Below are 19,449 nucleotides of genomic sequence, written 5' to 3'. Positions count from 1 at the left end.
ACCATGATCGAAGTGAGAGTGAGGAGGGAACAGGAGTATTAAGCTTAGGATGGGTCATGCAGACTAAGAGTTGAGCATGTGGGAATATGCCCACCCTGTTTAGGCAGAGCTGGCCTGAATGGAGAGAGAATCTGGTGCCCATCTGCCCTGGGGCTGCCTTTTTGGGTGTGTCTGACTCCCCAAGGCTACTCGCCTTGCACCATACCTGCTAAGAACAGTTGGGTCTGATTTCTCCACGTCCCTCTCAGCCCCAGTTTACAGCAGGTGTCAGGACTGTTGGTGTAATCTGGTTGGACCAAGCTCCCTGACCCTGAGATGTAGTCCCCATCACCCTTTCTGAGCTGGGCTGGATGGTGGTGAGAATGAGCAATACGATTCCAAACACAGGCAGGGGTGGCATTCCTTGTTCCTGGGCCCCCTCCAACCCCTGCCTCATTTCTCCTCTCCAGGACCTGCACACAAACAGCCCAAGGTATAGCAAGGGCTCCTACAACGATTTCAGCTTTGTGACGCATGCCAACAAGGAGGGAGTCCCTATGCGCAAGGGTGAGCACCTGGGCGAATTCAACTTGGGCTCCACCATTGTGCTCATCTTCGAGGCCCCCAAGGACTTCAATTTCAGGCTGAAAGCAGGACAGAAGATCCGCTTTGGGGAGGCACTGGGCTCCCTCTAGGTCTTCCTCCTGCCTATGACTGCCAAGGGATCTTTACAAAGGAACATGAGGGTCTTTTATAGAAGCCCCCAGGGGTTCCCAGGCAAGGGAATCACCTCAGGTGTGTGTGTGGCGGGGGAGGGTTGATCCAGTAGAACCTGAATGATTCGCTTCTGCCTGTCCCAGAGGTAAAGATGAGATTTTGGCTCCTTCTCACGAGGCAGCCAGGGCTCCTGTAATGCCTGAGTCCTACCCTACAGAGAGAAAAAGTATAGGTATGGATGACCTCACATTTGGATCTTTTAAATACTGTATAAACTGGAGACTCTGCATCTCCTGGTTGAGTGTTCAGTTGGTCTTGGATATTGCTAGTAGATGGTAAGTGCGAACATGCCCCCTAGCTGTTCCTCCCCATAATTAACTGGGAAGTTTTGCTGGCCCCTTTGGCATGGACTTTGTGGACTCACACTCCCTCCCAGAGCAGGCCACATGGTCTTCATGACAACCACTGTTTCCAAATCTGCCTCACCCTGCTTGATGGAAAAGCAAAATCTTTTCATTTGGGGCTGAATGCTTTGCCCTGGACTCTGCCAGGATCTTCCAAGGATGGTGACTATGACATGGACCTTTGCAGACCCTGAGGAGTGACCTTCCAGAGCTTCCTTGCAGCAGGCAAGACCAATTACTGCCCCACCTGGTGGCCAGAATGAATGGGGCAGGCAGGGGGTCGAAGCCTAGTTGGGGATTGAGGAACTGGTGTCCCTGTCTCCAGATCCAGCCTTACAGGAAGTAGGGGAAATTGCTGCTGCTGTTCCAAGGACTGTGTTGAAAGCTATTGGTGTATGGTGGGTCAGTACTTAGAAAAACCTGTCCCAGGTGACAGATTTGCAGGCCTTGAGCCCAGTGGTGGGGATAGAACCAGGTTTCATGTTGATCCTGGGGATGCTGCAAATTTCTCCCGCAGGAGAAATCATTGAAATTTTTCAACTGTATCAGTAGCACAGTATTTTTGTATGAAAAGTGGGAGACTTCTGAACAGTAATTCATTTAATTGCAAGACATTTTGAAATAAAAAAAAAAAAAGTTTGAAACTCATTGTAGCTTTGTATTATATTCCTGAAGGTGGCTTGAGGTCTCCCCTGCAGCAGGGTACCTGTCTTCCTGGGGTAAGCCCACTAGCACAGAGCCTGCCGCAGGGCCTGGATGCGCTCAATGCAGGTACTGATGGGTTGGCGCTGGGCCTGGAGCTCCTTGGCCAGTTGCTGGATCTGTAGTTCCACCTGGGGATAGGGAAGCAAAGGCCCAGCTGAGGAAGCACAGTCCAGGGAACAGTCCCTGGGGCTAGCCTAGGGCCTCACCTCTTCCAGTTCTTTCTGCACTCGCTGCTCTTCATCCTGGTCCTCAGGCCTAGGCTCCTCCTGGCTCAGCTCCAGCCACCTGCGCAGGCTGCTTGCTTGTCGCTGGCAGGACCTGAGGATGGGGACACCCTGCCAGCTTGGGTCTTTTTTTCTCCTCTGGTTCTGGGGATTGAACCCAGGGGTACTCTGCTGACTGAGTAACCCCCAGCTTTTTTTTTTTTTTTTTTTTTTTTGAGGAGGCAGGGTCACCAGGGCTGGCCTCAGACTTGTGATCCTCCTGCCTCAGCCTCCCAAGTAGCTGGGATTACAGGAGTATACCACCACTCTTTGCCAAGAAACCAAACTGAAGCCGAGTCATTAGCTAATTCTGATGTGAGAGGTATGGGTTGGAGGGAGAAATTTCTGAAAGGCTCCCTTCCCTGAGCTGCAGGCCCTGGTGAGGCCAACATTTTTCCTCTCCCAGCCTTTCTCAACCTTCTACAGCAAAGAGCAACTCAGGTGGGCCCAGGTAAAAACTCTTCCTCTTCCCCCTGTGCAGAGCTGTGAACAAGGGGACTAATTGTTTTCCTCACATTTCTGAAGTTGCTGCATGTTGACAGTCCCCAAACCACTATGCAGATGAGACCCCGGCCTACCTGTCCTCTGATACCTTATCAGCTTTATAATCATAGCCACTAGATAAGCAGAACCCAACCAGGGTTTTGCAGTTTCTTATCCCCCACTGAAAACCTCTGTCCCGAGGTAAGGCCATCTGTTGGGTCTTCCCAAGTGGGGGGAAATGTGCTACAGCTAGAGTTGTTCCTGACAGCACACACTGCTCCCACCCCTACCGCAGACTCATGGGTCCTGGCAGCTGGCTGGCAAGAAATGGAACCTTCTGCCTTCCCAGGCCACTCCTCTTCCTAACACAGGTTCAAGGGTGCATCCCAGGCCTCACCAAAGGTTCTGCTTGGTGTTCTGGTAGTGCTGTAATTGCTGCTGGATCCCCTCTAGTTCAGTCTCAAGGTTGTTGTGGCCTATGGCAACAGAATGAGTCTTGCTACTGTCCATCTTTCTCTCTTGGACCAGGACACGTAGCCAGTCCAGGGTGAGTGCCCACTGCCCTGGCAGGCCCCAGGTACTCACCTGCAGTTTCAAAACCAAGCCCAGGCCCAGCCCTGATGCCTGTGAAGTTCCCAGGGAGAAGCACATGGGAGTCAGGGCCACTGGCCAGAGATGGGGATCCCTGGGGCTTAAGCCCAGGATTGGTGGGCTGTTGTGACACCTGTAAAGGAAAGGAGGATAGCAGAACAAGTCCTCTTCTCCCTATCTTACTACCTGCTGCCCACTTTGCCCTACAGGAGTTGGGGTGACTAGGCCCTGTCCCTGACATAGTTGGGAAAGTCCCATAGGCAGCCTCCACATCTTCACAGTGCCATCTCCTGTATGGGTGCTTCTTAGCACTATTAGGAACAGCCATTTCAAGCTTGGCTTGGCCTTCCATCCCCACCTTGTTCTGGACTTCTGACCTTGCTAAACTGGAACTTCAGTGACAACAGTGGTCAGAGGCAATTGTTTTCCCTGTTCCACCCACACTGCAGCTGCCTCCACTCCCTCCCATGTCCCCTCTTGTCCCTTCTATCACTGCCAATCAGGAACACCACCCTCTGGACCCACCCTCCATCCCAGCCATACCGTTGTGACCCACCAAGGTCAAACACAGGAAATGGCTCCATATCCACCCTGTGCCTTTTGGGCACCTGCTTCTTAGATGGCCTGACCCTGAGACTGTCACTTCCACCATACCCTCTGGTGCTCTCTGTCCACTCTGTGCTCTCTAGGTGACCTTAGTGGTTCCCAGAGATTCACCTTCAACCTCCACTGAGGACTTCTAATCCAGGTCTCAGGCCCTGACCTCTTTTCTGGGGCCAATCTTGCTTTCTCTCAAACTGACAAGGTCAAAGGGACTCTTGGTGCTTCACTTGAAACCAGGCCCCACCCTATTTTTCTTTCAGAACTCATTCCTCCCCTAGTTACTCAGGGCAGAAACCTATGTCATCTGAAGTCCTTCCTCCTCTTCCTTTTTATATTCACCAGAGCAGGTCCTGCCTAGTTGGCTTCTCAGAGAATGTTTTCATCCCCACAGTGTTTGGCCTCAGCATCCAGGTCACCACAACCTGGATCACATAGCTCACAGCAGCCCAAACACACAGCACCAGAGGGAGCACAGGTTAGAAACAGATGTGGTACCTCTGCTACAGCCCTCAACAACTTTCTCCTCTTCCCAAATCCCACACTTTCCACTAGTGGCCTGCCTGATCCCTGGATCTGTGGTCACTCTATGGGTCTGCACACAGGATTATTTAGAGGTCCTGTTTTGAGGACAAAAGCTTCTGAAGGACGGGGCCTTGGCAGGCTGCTGTGGTCCTTGGCCCTGAAGTGCAGAGGTACCTACACTTGGTAGATAAGTGGACCCTCCCCGTGTCCTTCCATGCTAGTGTGTTCCGAAAACAATGAGTACAACTGTAGCTATAGCACAAGGGCACCAAGAAGAGCACCAAAGTCCAGACCAAAGAATGGGAGCTGTGACATGGTCTGGTGATGGACTCACCCTGGTCAATGCTTCTGCCCCATAGGACATGGAGGAAGGAGGCAGCAGTTCTGGGCCCAGACCTACTACAGTGGGAAGCTTTGAGACAGGGGCACAAGGCAGGCCCTCAGGCAGGAAAGGCCTCCTCAGGGAAAGGTGTGCAGGCTGGGCCCCATCTTGGCCCTGTTCCTGAGGCTTCCCAGGCCTGAGCAGAGGAAAGGCAGGAACCTGATCAGGTCATGGAATCTTGCTCTGAAGAACAGGAAGGAGAGGGGGCTACCCACCATACAGCCTCCAAAACATAAGCCCCAGATGAAGGTGTCAGCTGCTCCAGGTGGCCCTCAACCACATAACCTACCCTTGCCCCCTGAGGGGGACACACCCCCAAGACCGCTGGCTCTGCATGGGCTCCAGCAAGAAGTGTGGGCGTCGGGGTTGCTTCCTCCCTAAGCGAGCAGTATTGCTGGAAAGAAACATGGGTCTGTGCCTCGGACAAACGGGCTGCCAGGGGCCTGAGGTCTCAGGGTGGTGGGTGCAGAGTATTGGCAGCCTCTCCAGTTTTACACAGGAGACTGAAGTTTACCCAAGGCAAGGCTTTGGCCTGAGGTCAGTATATGGAGTAGGCCTGGGTCTGGCAAACTTCCTGTAATTCCTATGAATCCCCATTCTTTGTGCTTCACCTGCACCTCTTTTGGCTTGTACAGGAATCCTGGTGACACGGGTGCTCCTCCATATCACAAGAGGTATAGCCTCAGACAGGCTGTCAGTGTGGGGCAGAGGAAGGTAGAGCAGGGTAGGGGGTCCAGGTCCAGGTGCACTCTACCTACTCAAGACCAAGGCTCTTAGGCAGCACTGGTCATTCTGGGAGTTGACAACTCTTAGTAAGGGGGAGTGCGGGTGTAGGGTTTGGGGATACCACCCAGGGAAATGGCCAAGGGGCAGGTGCCAGGTCACAAAAAGGGGTTTCTGATGGAACCAATTTCCCCACTACAAGAGTGAGGGGAGACTAGCAAGCCTGGTAACAGAAGGGTGTCCCAGGGGAAAGGACACCCATTTACTGACAAAAAAAAGGGGGGGCGGGTCTGGAAACCACTGTTCCCTCCCCTGTGCTCTGGGAGGGATGGGATCATGATGGAAGGGAAGGGAGCTCAGTTATGACAAGGCTATTATTACTGGCCTTGTAATCCCTTATCCTCCCAGGGTCCAGTTTTCTCCCGCCTGTGCATGCCAGCTTTTGCTCAAGGTGGGCATGAGGAGGAAGAGGTGTGGGTGGGGCACTCACAGCTCCAGGAGGTGGGGCTCCCCAGCAGCCAGCGGTAGGCTGCTCAGGACTCCCTGAGGCTGAGGAGCTGACGGTCTCTTGGTCTCCAGGAAGGCATCCCCAGCCCCAACAGCAATGCGATCAAGAAGGGGACCCTCAAATGTTACTCTCCTGCTGGTTATGATGGGCGCTGGGGGCCGAGACTCCTTGCCTGGGCCCAGTGCCTTCTGTTTCCAGAGCTTAGCACAATGGCAGACTGCACGGTGGAGACTGTGGGCTGCCTGCAACACAACTTCTCATCAGCTTCTACCCTACCCTGTCCACTGTCCAGAAGAAGGAGCCCCACGCCTACCTGGACCTGCTGCTGGGCCTGCAGCTGCTGCCGGGAGGCCTTCATGCTGGCTGTGAAGCGCAGGAGCCGTGTGGCACCCTCCTGGAGGAGCTGCTGGTGGTAGGCCTGCACTGCCCGCTCCAGCCGCACCTTCTTCCTCCTCCTCTCCACCACAAAGCCCAACCATGCAGCCCAAGTCTTCAGGGAGGGCAGCAGGTGAGGACCAAGCCTCCCCCTTGGCTCTCCCATGACCCTGGCACCTTCCCTCCACCCATGGCAGGAATAAAAGATGAAGGACCCCAGTTACCTTTGCCTGTAAGGAGAAGGACCAGAACCATAGGGCTCGTGCTGTACTTTGCTGTTCCTGTCTCCTGGCCACCAGCTATGGGCCAGAAAGACGGTTATTCAAAGGACCACCCTGACCACATGGCCCTATTTTCACTCTGCCTTGCTTATTTCCCTGTAACCAAGGCTTCCATTCCTCTACCAGCAAAGGTCCAACTGTAGGCCTGACTGTGAGGCACTACACACATGATCTGTAGATTAATGAATGACACTAGGGAAGAAGGAAAGCAAAGGGCTCTCAGAGGGGGAAAATGAAGGCAGCATACTGGGTTTGTGGGAGGAGTAGTGGAGGGAGGTGGAAGCAGGGCTGGGATGGCTTTCCAGCAGGGAGAGCAAGAGATACTCATGGACTCAAGGGTGTTTTGTTGTGCAGAATGAGTGTAACCCCTCTGGTTCTTCATCAGAATGCTTTTCACATTAACTTTTGGACATTACACCAATGTGTTTATTATGACGCTGTGAGAAAAAGCCGGTCTTGAAGTGATTGGCTTTCTATAGACTACAGATAGAAGGAAGCTGATGGTGCTAGCAAATGACTAGAGGGATAGAGGAAGGGACAAGGGCCAAATAAAAGACAAGTAGAGAGGTAGATTGAGAGGGATGCAGGGAAAGGTATCGTGCTGCCTCCCACCTGCTGTTTCCACTGGCAGAAGCAGGCCCTGCTGAGTCTCTGCACCAGGAGCTGGGTGCCCTGCATCTGCAGAAGCTGGGAGAGAGCAAGTACACAGGGAGTCAAGTATCCCACACCCTGGTTTCTGGCCCAGTGCCTAGCCCAGGCCAACTTCCTCCATTGCCAGGAGTCCTGTATAGGAAGGGGGTGTCCAGATAACTTGGTAGGGCCCCCATCTCTGACAAGTCAGGGTCAGGGTGAACCAAGTTTCTCTCCTAAGCCATCTTCCCCCTAGGACATGACTCAATTCTGAGGTCAGCTACCCCCAGCCTCCACCAAATGCCCAGACAGGATCCCAAGCAACCCAGTACCCAGGCAGCTGCCTTGAGTTCTATCTAGGGAGAGCTTCCCTCAGAGGTGGTCTCTTGACCCAAACACTGCCTGCCACATGGGGGAAACTTGACAGCTGCTGCCACCTGCCTCACCTTTTTTCTGACACACCCAAGATGGTACACCTTCCACCATGCCACCCCCTTTAGCAGCAGCTGCCGTCGGTGATGCTGGGCTGCTCTCTCCAGCTGGGCTCTCTGTTGGGCTGCTCTCTGGCTGCAATCTCGCCAGTTCTGAAACCAGGTCCGGAGATATCCTAGGGCAGATGCAAGCCAGGGTTTGGCCTTTTGTAGGATTTCTACAAGTCACAATGCAGGTTTAGAGATCAAAGAAGGTGGTATGGGATAGTCAGGATGTCCAGCCCTCTGTGAGTAAAACTACCACATGTGCACCATGGCCACTTTGTAAGGACAGTTAGGCCACCTTCAGTGACTATGAGCACTGTGAGAACTGGGACCAGACTTGTTTATTGCTGCCTTACAAGGGTATACCCAGCACAGACTGTACTCCACCTCTCAGAGTTACACGTGATGTAATGCCTTGGTCTGCAGAAGGGAGCCTCCTGCTGGAGCTCAAGCTTGGAGGAGGAGATAGCCTCATTTCACCAGATGAAACCAAGGCTCATTCAAGTCATCCTGAGCCATGACTAGATAGGTCTGCCAGCATGTCCTGATTCCCTGGACCCTGTGGGCAGGGGCCAGCCACATCTTGCATTTTATTTTTGTGTCACTAGATTCTCCCTTTGGTGAATTTTCTTGGGCCCTGTAAGAAGTTTCTTTTCTTAGAAAAGAAGAGGGTTGATACTGGGGCACTCATGATACACAGATGGTAAGCCCTCCAGGACCCATTGCAGAGGGCAGGGAAGGAAGGAATCACAAGCTGGGAGCCAACTGTTTGTACTATACACTGATACATCTTGGGAAGGTGTCTTTTATCTACCTATATATCCATATAATTTCACTGAATTCCCCATAAGAGATAACCATGAGAGGTAGGTACTACATCCCCATTTTACAAATGAAGAGACAGAGAGGGGATCATGCCTGAGATCACATAGCCAGATTATGACTCCAAGCCTGCAACACTTCTTTTAGTTTTTAAGAAATGGGGTTTCTTTGTGTTTCCCAGGCTGGCCCCAAACTCCTGGGCTCAAGCAATTCTCTTCCTTCCAAGTATCTGGGACTATAGGCATATGCCACTGCACCTGGCTAAGCCTATACTTCTTAAGAACTACATAATGTCTTATTCTATCTTCTTCTTAGTCCCTCCTCCCCAGCATCCAGCCAAGATGTACCTGAGACTTAGACCTTAATCTAAACCAAGAAATTGACCCCCAGGAATTTATTGTGCACCAACTAATTGCTTCTTGGCCTTTTGGCTAAGATCAAGTGTACTGTGTACCAACTATGTGCAGTGTCTTGTTGCTCAGCCTCCTAAGTCTCTGCGCCATCTATAATGGTCATGGCAAACCCAGGGCCTGTTATGTGCCACCACTCCCTTCTAAGGAAAGTCCTGCAGAGAAGCAGCTTCAGGCTAAATCATCTAAGTTCCCACCATGACCAGGAGTGGGCACCTGACCTACAGTAGCTGATCCAAACCACATCGGGTGTAAAAACTCTGCCCAAACAGAAGCCAAGGAATGAGCTAAACCTCTCACTTCTTTCTAAGAAAAGAACTAGAAATACAGAGGCGGGATCTGCATTCATCAGCACACACCACAGTAGGGACCCAACCAATGTGGAACAAATTCTATTAAAGTTAACAACTTGACTTACTCTCTATGGTCCAATTTAAACCATTTCTGATTGTTAATTTTGTTTGTATTTTCGTCTATTCTAACTATAGGCTGCCCACTTCAGAGTGTCAGATTTCCCTCCCCAATGTGGGCCCAACAGTGGTAAAAGACAAATCCCCATAGGTCTTTTCTGTGTCTGGGCACCTTGTGCATAAAGGCATAGATTCCTGTCCTAGACTATCTTTCTGAGGATGTTTATTATACAGCATGAGTAGAATTTCTTGCTCAATGGAACAGAGCAAGTATCTAGTTCCAGAATATACAAGCATCCAACTACACAAGAAGAGAGGGCCCTAACCACCACAGGAGCTGTACTCAGGAGGGTCTTTTCCATCAAAACACACCCACTGCCAGGTGAGATGGCTTATAATTCCAGAAGTTCAAAAGGTGGAGACAGGATTCCAAGTTTGAGGCCAGTGAGGCCCTAAGCAGCATGGTGAGACCCTGTCTCCAAAAAAAAAAAAAAAAAAAGGTTGGGGGAGGGATGGTGGAGGTAGTGCTGGAGATGTAGCTCAGTTACAAAGTGTCCCTGGGTTAAATCATCAGTAACAAAAACAAAAACAACCCACCCAAACCCACACCTGCTTAGCTGGGGTCAGTGGCACACACCTTTAATTACAGCACTCAGGAGGATAAGCCAAGATCACAAGTTCAAGGTCAGCCTGAGCAACTTAGCAAGACTGCCTCAAAAATAAACAAAGAGGACTGGTGACATATCCCCTGGGTTCCATCCTCAGTAAAACACGCACACACACACACACCACTCCTCCATTCCAGCTTCATTTTTTAATTTCCCCATGGATCTCAAGCCTTGGCCTTCCATTTTCATACAGGCTGCATGGAAATCCACTGGGAAGGAAATTTTATGACATACTGGACTGAATAGCACCCCCACACCTCAAAGATTCATGTCCTTCATGGAACCTGATAATAAATGCTTATTTGGAAATATGGCCAGTGTGCATTTAATAATGTCACACTAGAGCAGGGTGAGCCCTGAATCCAATGTGTGTTCTGGGGGTGAAGCTCAGTGGTAGACCATGCCCAGCACATGTAAGGCACTAGGTTCAATCCCCAGCACTGAAGGAAAATAAAATCAGTATGCCTGGTGTCCTTATGAGATCTAGAGACAAGAAGAGAACATCAAGTGAAGATGGAGGATGAGGTTGGAGTGTTGTATTTACATTAACACTTCGGTGGCTGGCAACCAAAAGAAACTAGAACTCAAGAAGGATCCTCCCCAGAGCCTTTGGAGGGAACAAGTCCTTCTGACACCGTGCTCTCTAGCCTCTAACAGAGAGAGAATACTTTCTTCTTGTTTGAAGCTTCTCAGTTGTAGGGAGCAAATGGAACCCAAGACAGTTCTGTGTCTTTCACACTCCTTTTAATACTTCTTGCTTCCAGGAGCCCCACTCACCCCTATCTAGGATCTTCCGAGCCTCTCTGAGGACATCTGCCTTCTGCTGTCGGTTATATATCTGCACTGAAGTTACCTTCCGCCACTGGACCAGGACCTACAGGCAGGCAAAGAACATTGATCACTGCATGCCCTGACTTCTGAGGACACATGAGGTCTGTGATGGTGGCTCCTCATGAGGTGAAGCCGAAAGGTTTATGTTTGGCTCTGACACACATTCCAAGAAGTACCTGCTATCCACACACCGTCCATATAGACCCAAGGCCCCTCTCAGTCTCTCAGAGGTGCTGGGACTTAGAAACCAGAGGACTTAAACTTTATACCATCCCACAGAGAAATAAAGTAGTTAACAAGCTGTAATTCTATTATTATTTGTTAATCAGATCATATATAACATATATACTCTTTCCTATTAGAGGTACATACAAAATCACAATAACAAAATACTTTGAAAAGTCAGGCAGCCAGGGGAAGCCTGGGCCTGTTTCACAATCATGATCTCCATTTCCACCAAAAACATCTTCTCTCCAAGCCTGGAATCTTAGTTTGATCTCCCTTCCTCATTCCAGAGGAGGGGATAGCTTTAGAGTTTTTCTGAGAACAGACTGGCCCTTGACCAGATACAGTTGCTCCTCTTCCACAGTAGCTTCAGTTGCAAGACTGGCCCCTATCTGCTTTATTCTAAAAAACATCTGGGGCTCAGGAACTACCTGTCATTCCATTTGTTTGACCAGCCTCTTTCTTGTAACATGTTTTCTTCCCACAGCCATGTCCTGCCACTGTCCCCATCCCCAGAGCTTAGGACCAGCCCTACCATGTGACATTTTCCCATAACCATTCCAGTCAAAAGAACAAGGCTGTGGTTTAGAGTCATTTCCCATTGAAGATGACCAAAGACCTTACAATTCCTGGATGCTCTATGCTTTCCAGAAAGTCTCTGTGGTCATAGGACCTATAAGGATGATGGGCAGAAGCCAGTCCTCCTCTGACAGGTCAGGAGACTGACTTACATAGTTTCTCCCAGTGGAAAACACAGGTTCTGATAAGAACTAGTCCACTTACTATGTGCCATGCTTTTATTGTAATGGGCATTGGTTCATACTTTAGTAAAAATAAACCTGCAGACGAGGATGTATGTCTGTGTACTAGAGGAAGGTTACCCATTTTTGGGGTTTCTTATTCAGTGCTAATATCTGGCACCAGTCCCTACCCCACACCCTGGCTGGAACATGGTCCTCAAATCCCCTGGATGAGAGTCTTGCCTCCCTGTACCTCACCTTGGAACACATGGTCCTTCTATAGTGGGCACTTGCTTGCAAGATTTTTCTGGCCTCATCCGCACGGGCCACTGTGTTCTCTCTCCAACGACGTAACACCCATCTGCAGGTACAAGGCCAGGCCAGGACAGGTGACCTCAGTACAGAGGGACATGGGAGGCTTCTGTGAATTGTTCCTCATTCTCTCTCCATACCTGAGTCGGTACTCTCCATGCCTCTGAGTATCTGCTTCATTGACACCCAAGTTCATGCTCATGTCTACATTCAATAAACAAATGCTAGGTACACCTGTTCTGTGCTAGATACAAGGTGAGTAGCCAGTACCCAGTAGTGCACAAGACCAAACACCACATCCTCAGAAGTTTAAATGATATAGGGAATGTGGAACCCTAACGGTGATAATATAGGTGATTCACAGCATAATAAGAAAAGTACAGAGAGATAGGGAAGTTGGGGAAGAAAACTAAAACCCAGTGTGTGCTTGCTGTGGAGTTAGCGAAGGACCAGCTGGTCTTTAAGGGACCCCAGAGGAGTGATGGAGATGTTGAAAGCTCACAAGGTCCTTAGCCCAACAGGCCACCTAGAAAAGCATGTGCTGAACATATACAAAGGAAGGAAAAAAGAGAGGGAAATGAGGAAGGCCTAATGGGAAGGAGTGAGTTTAGAGCTTAGCTTAGAAGGAATGGAGGGTGGGCCACAAGTGCCCTGCAGAGGTGAGCAATGCAGATGATCTTTAAGGGCTGGAAAATGACTCTTCAGAGTCAACTGTGAGGGGACCATCTGGGAACTGATAGGAAAGGGGATCTGCAGGTCCAGGGCAGAAGAGGAAATGGTGCCTTGAGAGGTTTTGCAGGCATCCAGGAAAGTTACTTTCCAAGGCCCTACCCTGACAACAGAAGGAGTTCAAGATATACTAAAGTGAAGCAGTAAATGCAATGCTTTGCTGTGGAAAAGTGAGAACCACAATTTGAGCAGTAGGACCATCCTCTGCTTCACCCAAAGCAGGAATCTACAGTCTGGTTCTGTTCCTTCTTCCTCAGCCTGAGCCCCAAAAGATCCCCAGGAGACTCACCCCAGCAGTTGCTTGTTGTACTGGCTCTCTCTGGCTGCCACCTCCTGTAGGATGCTCTGTACCCTGCCCTGGTAAGCCTATAAGAGACAAGGAGGACTGGAGGCCACTCCTGAGTCCACACTGTCCCTCATTCCAGAGTCTTTTTTTCTGTAGGGCCATGCACTTTTTTACACTTTGCCCAGTAAGAAGAGACCCTGTGGTTTTGAGAGTCACTGTCTCAGGTACCTACACTGTTTGAGGCTTGTCCAATTACTCTGGGGAGGGACGGGAAGAATAAGGGAAAAAACTAGAGTTTCCAGAAACATCCCCTGCCCATATAACAAAGTGATTTGGAGGAAAGAGGTGGTTCCTACCAGCCACTTCTGCAGTGCCCTGTGCAGGGTAGCACGCCGGCCATGCAGGTCTGCTCGCATCAGCTTCTGTTGCTCAGTGGCCCGCAGGGTCAGGCACTGTGGACAAAGGAGAAAGCAGCCACCTGGGCTAAGGGATGAGGTGGGGGACTGCTTTGGTTCTGCTGCCATGTTACACTCCATTTGTGTGAGCTCACATAAGGTACTTAACCTCCCTGAGTCTCAGTTTCCTCATTTGTAAATATGTGCTTCTGAGGGGTTTTGTGAGGACCAAATGAGGCGAGTCCCTAACTTATAGTAAATGCTCAATCACTGTTATCTTAAACATTTTATACACTCAACAAGGTCCCTATAAAGGGTTAGACTAGGAATTTGAGATTCAGTAAATTCACGCAAGATCAGCCTGGTACCTAAAAGAACAAGGAGTCCTGAGCCAATCATATCACAAAAGTGAACTGATTCAGGGCAGGCAGATGAGGCAGTGCCAAGGAGCCCATCTGTCTGCTCTGAGTCATGATGATACATAGCTCCACCTGTCCAAAATCCACTCTTGGGTGGTGCATGTGCCAATACCTTACCTCCCTCCACCTGTTCCAGGCCCAACGCAGGAGCCGTACCAAGTAGAACTCTGCAGCCAGCATCCTGCCCAGCCTCCTGCAGGATGACAGGTGGACATCAGCCATGTAGCCCAGATCCAGGTGGAGGCCTCTTGGTGGGTCCCCTTCACAGTCTCTGGCCCCTACTTAGTGGTTAAGTTCTGGTGGGGACTGAAGGCCCTCTCTTAGAGCTGCCAAAGGACTTGGGCTCTTTCCCAGAAAGGTACACATGTAATCAAATTTTTGTATTACAATTTATAGGATCTCAAGTCTATTCCCTGGCCATAGTCACTTCAAATGGGCCCCCACTAGCAAGATAATGGATAGGACCTCCCAGATTCACAGAGCGCTTCTGTCCCAACTGAGATCCTGAGGCTGGAAACACCATGAAGGTATCTGGAGATCCTCTCACTATAGTCTTGGTTTTACTTAGACTATTTCAGGTTGAATTTCTGGAACTTACAACCAGTCCAGGTTAGCACCTAGACTGGACAGGCACTTGGAGCCAATCTTGCTGGCCCGGGTGGGAAGGGTTTCTGATACAGAACTGATCACTCACTCTGTTCTGAGCCCTTGGGCACTCTCCCTCCATGTGTGGAAAACGTTCCTGAGCTGTCGATGGTGGTGGTGGGCACAGGCCACTGCTTGCCACTCCTGTTCTTGGTGACGTGCTGCTGCCTGCTGTTGCCAGGTGGACCAGGACCTACGAAGAAGCTGCTGCTCTGCCTGAAGGATGGCCTGAGGCAGAACAGGAGGAAGAGAACAAAACAAGTCAGGTAGGAGGTCAGCAAAGAAGCCAGGGAAGACTCCACAGGTCATGAGTAATGACCAAGGCAAAACAAATGGATTTTCAGGTGTCCTGGCCCAGAAGCTGTCTATAAAAACTCTACTGACAATGGACACAGATGTCCAGAACCTGCTCCTGGCTCATAAGTTACAAAAAGGAACCCTGCAGTGTGGGCCTGAGCTCTGTGCAACTTCCTGATGAGGCAACACAGTGAGAGCAGGGTTTAAAACAGGTCCTACCTCCCTCCAGGAATGTCCTCAGGGACAGTCACTTACCATTCTCTCTGCCAAGCGGTTTTCTCGATGCTGAAACATCTTCTGCCACCAGATAGCAAACACTTGCTTTTCTAATGTCTCCCTAAAGACAAAAAAGAAAAACTGAGTAGTAGTAAAGCACATTAAAAAAAAAAAAATCCAACAGAAAAACAAGTTCCAAATAACTGGATTTGTCCCTGATAGCCGAGTTGAGGGAAAAAGGAAAACAAAGGGAAGGAATGCAGACAATAATGCCACCCATAAAAAAATTCCAAACCCAACATTTTCCCAGGTATTTCTGGCATCAGTCTAGTTTTTGCACAAAATGAGAAAGACTGACTCTGAGGCTCTAGTTTTCCATTAACTCTACTCTGAATTACTAACACTGTCCAATGATTACTCATGAAAGCTTCTCCAGTGTGTACTAACCAGTCAAGGAACTTCTACATCAGTCCTTGTGGAGACAACAGTGACCAGAACCCCAAGGCTGAATAAGGGGTTTAAGGTAGGCCTCAGAACACAGCATTTTAAAATTAGTATTCTAGGCCAATTGAATAGTCACGTTTAGGAACCACTGTTTTGTCACTACTGCCTAGACCCACCTGCTCACCATAATGGTAAATTCTGCAAAAGCAGTGCCAGGACCACTAACAGGTACTGAGGACAACATATTGGCAAAGTCATGAAGACTAATGCTGGGTGCCAGGGGAGTTTCACTTTCAGCTATGATGACAGTCCCTGGTCCTGGCACCTGACCTCCATTCATGAATTAAAAAACTAAATTAGGGACTGGGGTTGTGGTTCAGTGGTAGAGCACTCGCCTAGCATGCATGAGGCCCTGGGTTTGATCCTCAGCACCACATTAAAAAAATAATAAAATAAAACAAAATAAAGATATTGTGTCCACCTACAACTAAAACAAAATATTAAAAAAAAAAAAACCTAAAACAACAGTTTTCAGGCACTGGACAACAGGAAGTGAAAATTCTGATACTTGAGATAAGAAACATGCAAGGTTAGCCCATAGATTGCCCATGCTTTGTGTCTGGGGGTACTTCCAGATAAAAGGGGCATGGGAAGCCAAGCAGCACATGACAGTCTCAATGAACATAGGACGCAGAGATTGGAGGTTTAGAGTGCTAAAGGAGCTAGAATTTGGGATTGGTCTATTGGAACTGAGAGAGTTGAACAAAGGGGAATACCCAGAATTTTACTGAGGTTTTTCCTGGTCCTCGGATGAAGGCAGACTCCCTGAGGCTCAGCAAAGAGTGGCTCCTGCAAGGCCAAAGGCCAAACACAGACACCAAAGGTTGGACAAGAATGGCCCAACCAGAGTGGAGAGAACAAAAACAAAAGCTAAGATCATTTCCATTTCACTTGTACTATAAACATGCTAAAGACTAAAGGGAAATGACACAAATGGAAACTTAAATCTACAGGAAGAAGCAAAGAACACTAGAAATGAAAAATACGAGATTAAATATGAAAAACAATTTTTTTCTTCTCAATTTTTAGAAAGACTTCAATTATTAAAAGCAAAAAAATATGGTTTGTGGGATAAAAAACTATATATTGTAGACATTTTCAACAAATACCATCAGGGATAGGAAGAAAATAAAGCTTTACTGCTTTTGCTGTCTTACACTTGACATGAAATGGTATTAATTCTAAGTAGAGCTGTAATTAAGGATGCCACTGTGATCTCTAGAACAATTTAAAAACTACAATGGCAACTATAATACACCAATAAATATGTATAAATAGAAAAAATACAAATAAAAAAGTGAAAAAAATTCAAAATAAAAACTACAATGATATAGAGCTAAAAGAAATTCAGGAAGTAAAATGGAATACTAAAAAATTTTAAATGTCCCCTAAACAATGCAAAAAGGGGAAAAAGAGAAAAAAACAGACTGATTTTAGTTCACTCACTCATATCATGATTACATTAACTATAAATGAACCAAACACTCTAATTAAAAGGCAGAGATTGTCAGACTGGATTACAAAAATTAAGAAGCAATTACATGTTGTTTATAGGAGACATGCTTTATTAAATATGAAGACATAGATGAACTGGAAGTAAAAGAATGGAAAATTATAAAACGGTAACATGAAAAAAGCTGGAAAGAATACATTTATATATATAAGTCAAGACAGACTTTGAGAAAAAAACATATTACCAAAACTAAAGAGGTTCATGTCAAAATAATACCAGGGGCAATTCATTAGGAATACATAACAATCCTAAATGTATATATATATAAAACAAAGTTTCTAAGTACATGAAGCAAAACTGACAATACTACTGAAAGAAACAGATAAATATGCAAACATAAAAAACCTTGTAAGGGCAGAAAATTTGAAGATGATTATCAACCAATTTGACTTACTATTTAAGAACACTGCACCCATCAATTGTGGTATAAACATTTTTTTTAAGTGCACATTAAATGGTCACCAAAATAGGCTACATATATTGGACCATAAAATAAATGTCAATACAGTTAAGAAATTGAAGTTATATGAGATATATTTTCTGGTCACAAGAGAATTAAATTAGAAATTTAGAACAATAATATATAAGGAAAATTCCCAATTATTTGGGCATTCAGCAACACACTTCTACATAAACCATGGGTCAAGGAAGAAATCACAAAGGAAATGAAAATATACTTTTAATTGAATAATAATGAAAATATATCAGAATTTGTGGGATGAAGGCAAAACAGAAGTAAATCTTATAGTTCAAAATGGTTATATTTGAAAAGAAACATTTAAAATCAGTAATATAGCAAAAGTTGATCATCTGCACTTCTACCTTAAAAATGTAGAAAAAGGAATGCAAATTAATCCAAAGTAAGTAAAATAAAGGGAAATATTAAAAAGCTAAAACCATGTAACAAAAAATAAGCAAATAAAGCAAAGAGTTGGGATTTTTAAAAAACCAAACAAACCTGTTTAAAAAGAAAAACACTAACAAAATCAGGAATGACAAAGACTCCATTTACACTGAAGGAAGCAAAAGACAATACTATGAACAGCTTTACACCAATGTATTTGATAACTTAGATGAAATGAAAACTTTCTTGAAAAAGTTTTCAAAAACTGACACAAAGTGAAATAGGAACTTTTTGTAGCTCTACATCTATTCACAAAATTAAATCTGTGATTGAAAACCTTTCTATAAGAAAAACTCTCAGCAAATTCCATTGAAAAAAAAATTCAAAGAAAAAACATTATTGATCTTAGAGTCAGAAAATAAACATTACCAAAATGCAAACCTATATGTAAAAATCCTTAACAAAATACTAATAAATCAAAATCATTAATTATACTGGAGATCCTAGCCAGTGCAACAAGAACAGCAGCAAAAAACACATGCAGTTTAGAAAGAAAAAAAGCTATCTTTATTTGTATACAACATGATTGTTTATGCAATTATTAGAAAAGACAAACTACTAAAACTAATAAGTGAATTTATAAAGGTTATGGAATACAAGGTATCAGTTATTTTTCTATACACCAGAAGATGATAATTAGAAAATGAATTTTAAAAATAATTCCATTTACACTAGCATTAAAAACTACAAGGTATTTAGGAATAAATTTAATAAAAAATACATATAAAACCTTCACACAGTCAGGAGTAGTGGCACAGGCCTGTAATCACAGCAGCTTGGGAAGCTGAGGCAGAAGGATCAAAAATTCAGTCAGTCTCAGAAACTTAGTGAAGCCCTAAGGAAGTCATTAAGCCCCTGGTTCAAAGTAAAACTTAAAAAGGGCTGGGAATGTGGCTCAGTTGTTAAGCACCCCTAGATTGTTCAATCCCTGGTACCAAAAAAAAAAAAAAAAAAAACCCTTTATGCAGTGAAGGGAGAAATGAATCAGATTTCAGTAAAATCCCAAACAAAATTCCAGGAGAATTATTTATAGAAACTGGCAAACTGATTCTACAATTTATATGGGAATGCACATAGACTGAGAATACACAAAACAGTCTTGAAAAAGAATAAAATTGAAGGACTTTGCCATCTTGTTTCAAAAAAATATGAAGATACAGTTAATCAAGACAGTGTGGTAATGACATAAACAAATAGAATATTCAGAAATAGATACAAACTTATGTGGTCAAATGACTGTCAACAAAGGTGCAAAAGCAATTCAGTAGCAAAAACCCTGTAAAAATATCTTGAATGGAATGCTGATCATCAAGGTGCATAATATGTGAAAATGCATCAAATCACTTGAAATCTGTGCCTTTCACTATATATAAATTTTATATCAATGTTTTTAAAACATAAGCTAGTTTTTGTCTCATTCTCAGTATACTTTACTAGATTAATAAATCACCATTTTTAGTTATAATTCATGAGATCCTAAA

General features: G+C 46.4%; 2 protein-coding genes across 13 annotated transcripts in view; one reads left to right on the top strand and one right to left on the bottom strand.

Moving 5' to 3' along the window:
- Positions 1–11,078, top strand: part of Pisd (phosphatidylserine decarboxylase) — a 61,677-nt gene extending 50,599 nt beyond the window's left edge. For 7 of the 9 annotated variants that reach the window (XM_047562359.1, XM_047562362.1, XM_047562363.1 and 4 more), the window contains one exon: positions 450–1,748. In XM_047562359.1, coding sequence (XP_047418315.1) covers positions 450–674 — 225 coding nt within the window. In that variant the 3' untranslated portion in view covers positions 675–1,748. Of the gene's footprint in view, positions 1–449; positions 1,749–10,716 lie in introns of those variants that run through there. The other 2 variants (XM_047562361.1, XM_047562360.1) reach the window with 2 other exon arrangements.
- Positions 1,402–19,449, bottom strand: part of Sfi1 (SFI1 centrin binding protein) — a 99,810-nt gene continuing 81,762 nt past the window's right edge. The window contains exons 19-36 of one of the 4 annotated variants that reach the window (XM_047562358.1): positions 15,087–15,168; positions 14,584–14,762; positions 14,007–14,082; positions 13,432–13,527; positions 13,079–13,155; positions 12,007–12,109; positions 10,730–10,826; positions 7,613–7,773; positions 7,149–7,223; positions 6,480–6,554; positions 6,194–6,370; positions 5,863–6,122; positions 4,939–5,043; positions 4,602–4,785; positions 3,137–3,275; positions 2,949–3,027; positions 2,012–2,123; positions 1,407–1,933 (exon numbers count right to left, since the gene is read on the bottom strand). In XM_047562358.1, coding sequence (XP_047418314.1) covers positions 1,829–1,933; positions 2,012–2,123; positions 2,949–3,027; positions 3,137–3,275; positions 4,602–4,785; positions 4,939–5,043; positions 5,863–6,122; positions 6,194–6,370; positions 6,480–6,554; positions 7,149–7,223; positions 7,613–7,773; positions 10,730–10,826; positions 12,007–12,109; positions 13,079–13,155; positions 13,432–13,527; positions 14,007–14,082; positions 14,584–14,762; positions 15,087–15,168 — 2,182 coding nt within the window. In that variant the 3' untranslated portion in view covers positions 1,407–1,828. Of the gene's footprint in view, positions 1,934–2,011; positions 2,124–2,948; positions 3,028–3,136; positions 3,276–4,601; positions 4,833–4,938; positions 5,044–5,163; positions 6,123–6,193; positions 6,371–6,479; positions 6,555–7,148; positions 7,224–7,612; positions 7,774–10,729; positions 10,827–12,006; positions 12,110–13,078; positions 13,156–13,431; positions 13,528–14,006; positions 14,083–14,583; positions 14,763–15,086; positions 15,169–19,449 lie in introns of those variants that run through there. The other 3 variants (XR_007109911.1, XR_007109912.1, XR_007109913.1) reach the window with 3 other exon arrangements.

This window comes from Sciurus carolinensis, chromosome 8 (assembly GCF_902686445.1).
Source record: "Sciurus carolinensis chromosome 8, mSciCar1.2, whole genome shotgun sequence".
Classification (NCBI taxonomy): Eukaryota; Metazoa; Chordata; class Mammalia; order Rodentia; family Sciuridae; genus Sciurus; species Sciurus carolinensis.
The sequence above is the reverse complement of the archived record's forward strand: the minus strand, read 5'-3'. Positions and strand labels throughout refer to the sequence as shown.